The sequence below is a fragment of the Gavialis gangeticus genome, unplaced genomic scaffold (genome assembly GCF_001723915.1).
Source record: "Gavialis gangeticus isolate Ggan-Ray unplaced genomic scaffold, GavGan_comp1, whole genome shotgun sequence".
Lineage (NCBI taxonomy): Eukaryota > Metazoa > Chordata > Crocodylia > Gavialidae > Gavialis > Gavialis gangeticus.
The window spans coordinates 951,075-952,538 of record NW_017729020.1 but is presented as its reverse complement, the minus strand read 5'-3'; the positions used below and the strand labels follow the sequence as shown (position 1 = coordinate 952,538).

The 1,464-nt window shown below is 42.1% G+C and overlaps 1 protein-coding gene across 4 annotated transcripts in view; it reads right to left on the bottom strand.

Moving 5' to 3' along the window:
- Nucleotides 1–1,464, bottom strand: part of SLC23A2 (solute carrier family 23 member 2) — an 87,696-nt gene that overhangs the window by 12,056 nt on the left and 74,176 nt on the right. For all 4 annotated transcript variants that reach the window (XM_019514342.1, XM_019514341.1, XM_019514340.1 and 1 more), the window contains one exon: nt 320–476. In XM_019514342.1, coding sequence (XP_019369887.1) covers nt 320–476 — 157 coding nt within the window. The remainder of the gene's footprint in view (nt 1–319; nt 477–1,464) is intronic.

Here is a 1,464-nt window from a genome sequence, read left to right as displayed (position 1 = left end):
AAGATCTACTAGGTCCCTTTCGACCCTTAATCTATGAAACTGTCTATGAAACTATGATGTGCTACACACGAGGCTGCTACAGCACATCAATTTATGTGCTCCAGGAGACTCGATTAATCGAGTCTGCTCTGATGCACTGGATTTCCAGTGTCGGAGCAGGCTCCTAGCATGCGTGCAAGTGCTGCAAGAGTCTCGTTCCAGACAGCTGCTGAGACCTACTTTGCTTTTATCCAAGGCGGGGCTCTACAGCAACATTTAAAACGCCCCATTTCGACAAGTCTGTTCCAAGCCCAGGCAAATGCATATGAAACACACTTACAAGGATAAGGGACCTTAAACCACGGTGCCACTAACAGCACTCCTCGTCTTGCATCTGTGCGAGCATAGAAGCCATACTTTGCGCTGTCGGGGGGAAAGACGTCAGTCACAGTAAAGATGAAGCAAAGCAACCATGACACCAGGATAGCTAAAATAATCTGTAGTGGGAGGGAAAAAGAAATCCTTCTCAGGTACACAAGCTAGTTATCAATTATCAACAAAGAAATGTTGAGCACAGGGTATCTATTACCTACATATTATATGTATTTCAAGGCTGACGAGATGATAAATGCTAAAACGGGGTGGTTAGGTAGTTTTTCCTTTAATAAAACTAAGCTTTTGTTCATGCAAAGTAGATTTTCTCTCCTCCTTAAAAATGGGAATGTGGCCAAATAAGCACTTATGGGACTATTGAACTAGTTTTTAGGTTAACAGAAAAAAAAGGAATCCTTTCATCAAGGAAAAGTCAAATGGGCTCTTACAGAAAACCACCACCTGCTTAGAGGAATTAAATTAAGCTATGAGGCACACACTCCACAGTCATGGCTCTATAACTGCCTATGCATAGGGGAAGGGGTCTGCCCACATGAAACCAGGTGCAGGACTGGGAACTCTGTTGCTAGAGTTCACTGACATTTTTTCTTCTAAATGACATAGAGGGTGGATTCGCACAACCTCTTTACTCCGGAGTACAAGTGGAGCAGACAGACAATGTACAGCTAGAACCAGTATAAGACTTTCTACTCCAGAGAAAGGTTGCTCCTCAGAAAACAAAGAGTAACTACACAACAAGCTACCAGTCATGTAACTGCAGTGCTAGGTGATTTCATTCTGGGGCAGCTTTTTACTAATTGCAAACAAGCAATTACTGGCTCCCCTGCCACCCTGCGGTGAGGGCCTGTAACAGCATCCATGCAAGACAGCCACCTGGCTGTACATGTCTACTCCAGACACCAATCTAGTTATAAAATCCAAGATAGATTACGCAGAGCCAAAAGGGTTGTGTCCACATTCTTTAGATAGACGTGTTAAAAGAGTGCCTATAATTTCATCTTATGTGCAAGTGAGATCTGCTGAATGGCTTATACAAAAGAAAATCAAAACTGTTGTAAGTTAAAAAAAAGAAAAAAAAAAAAAAAAAAAAAA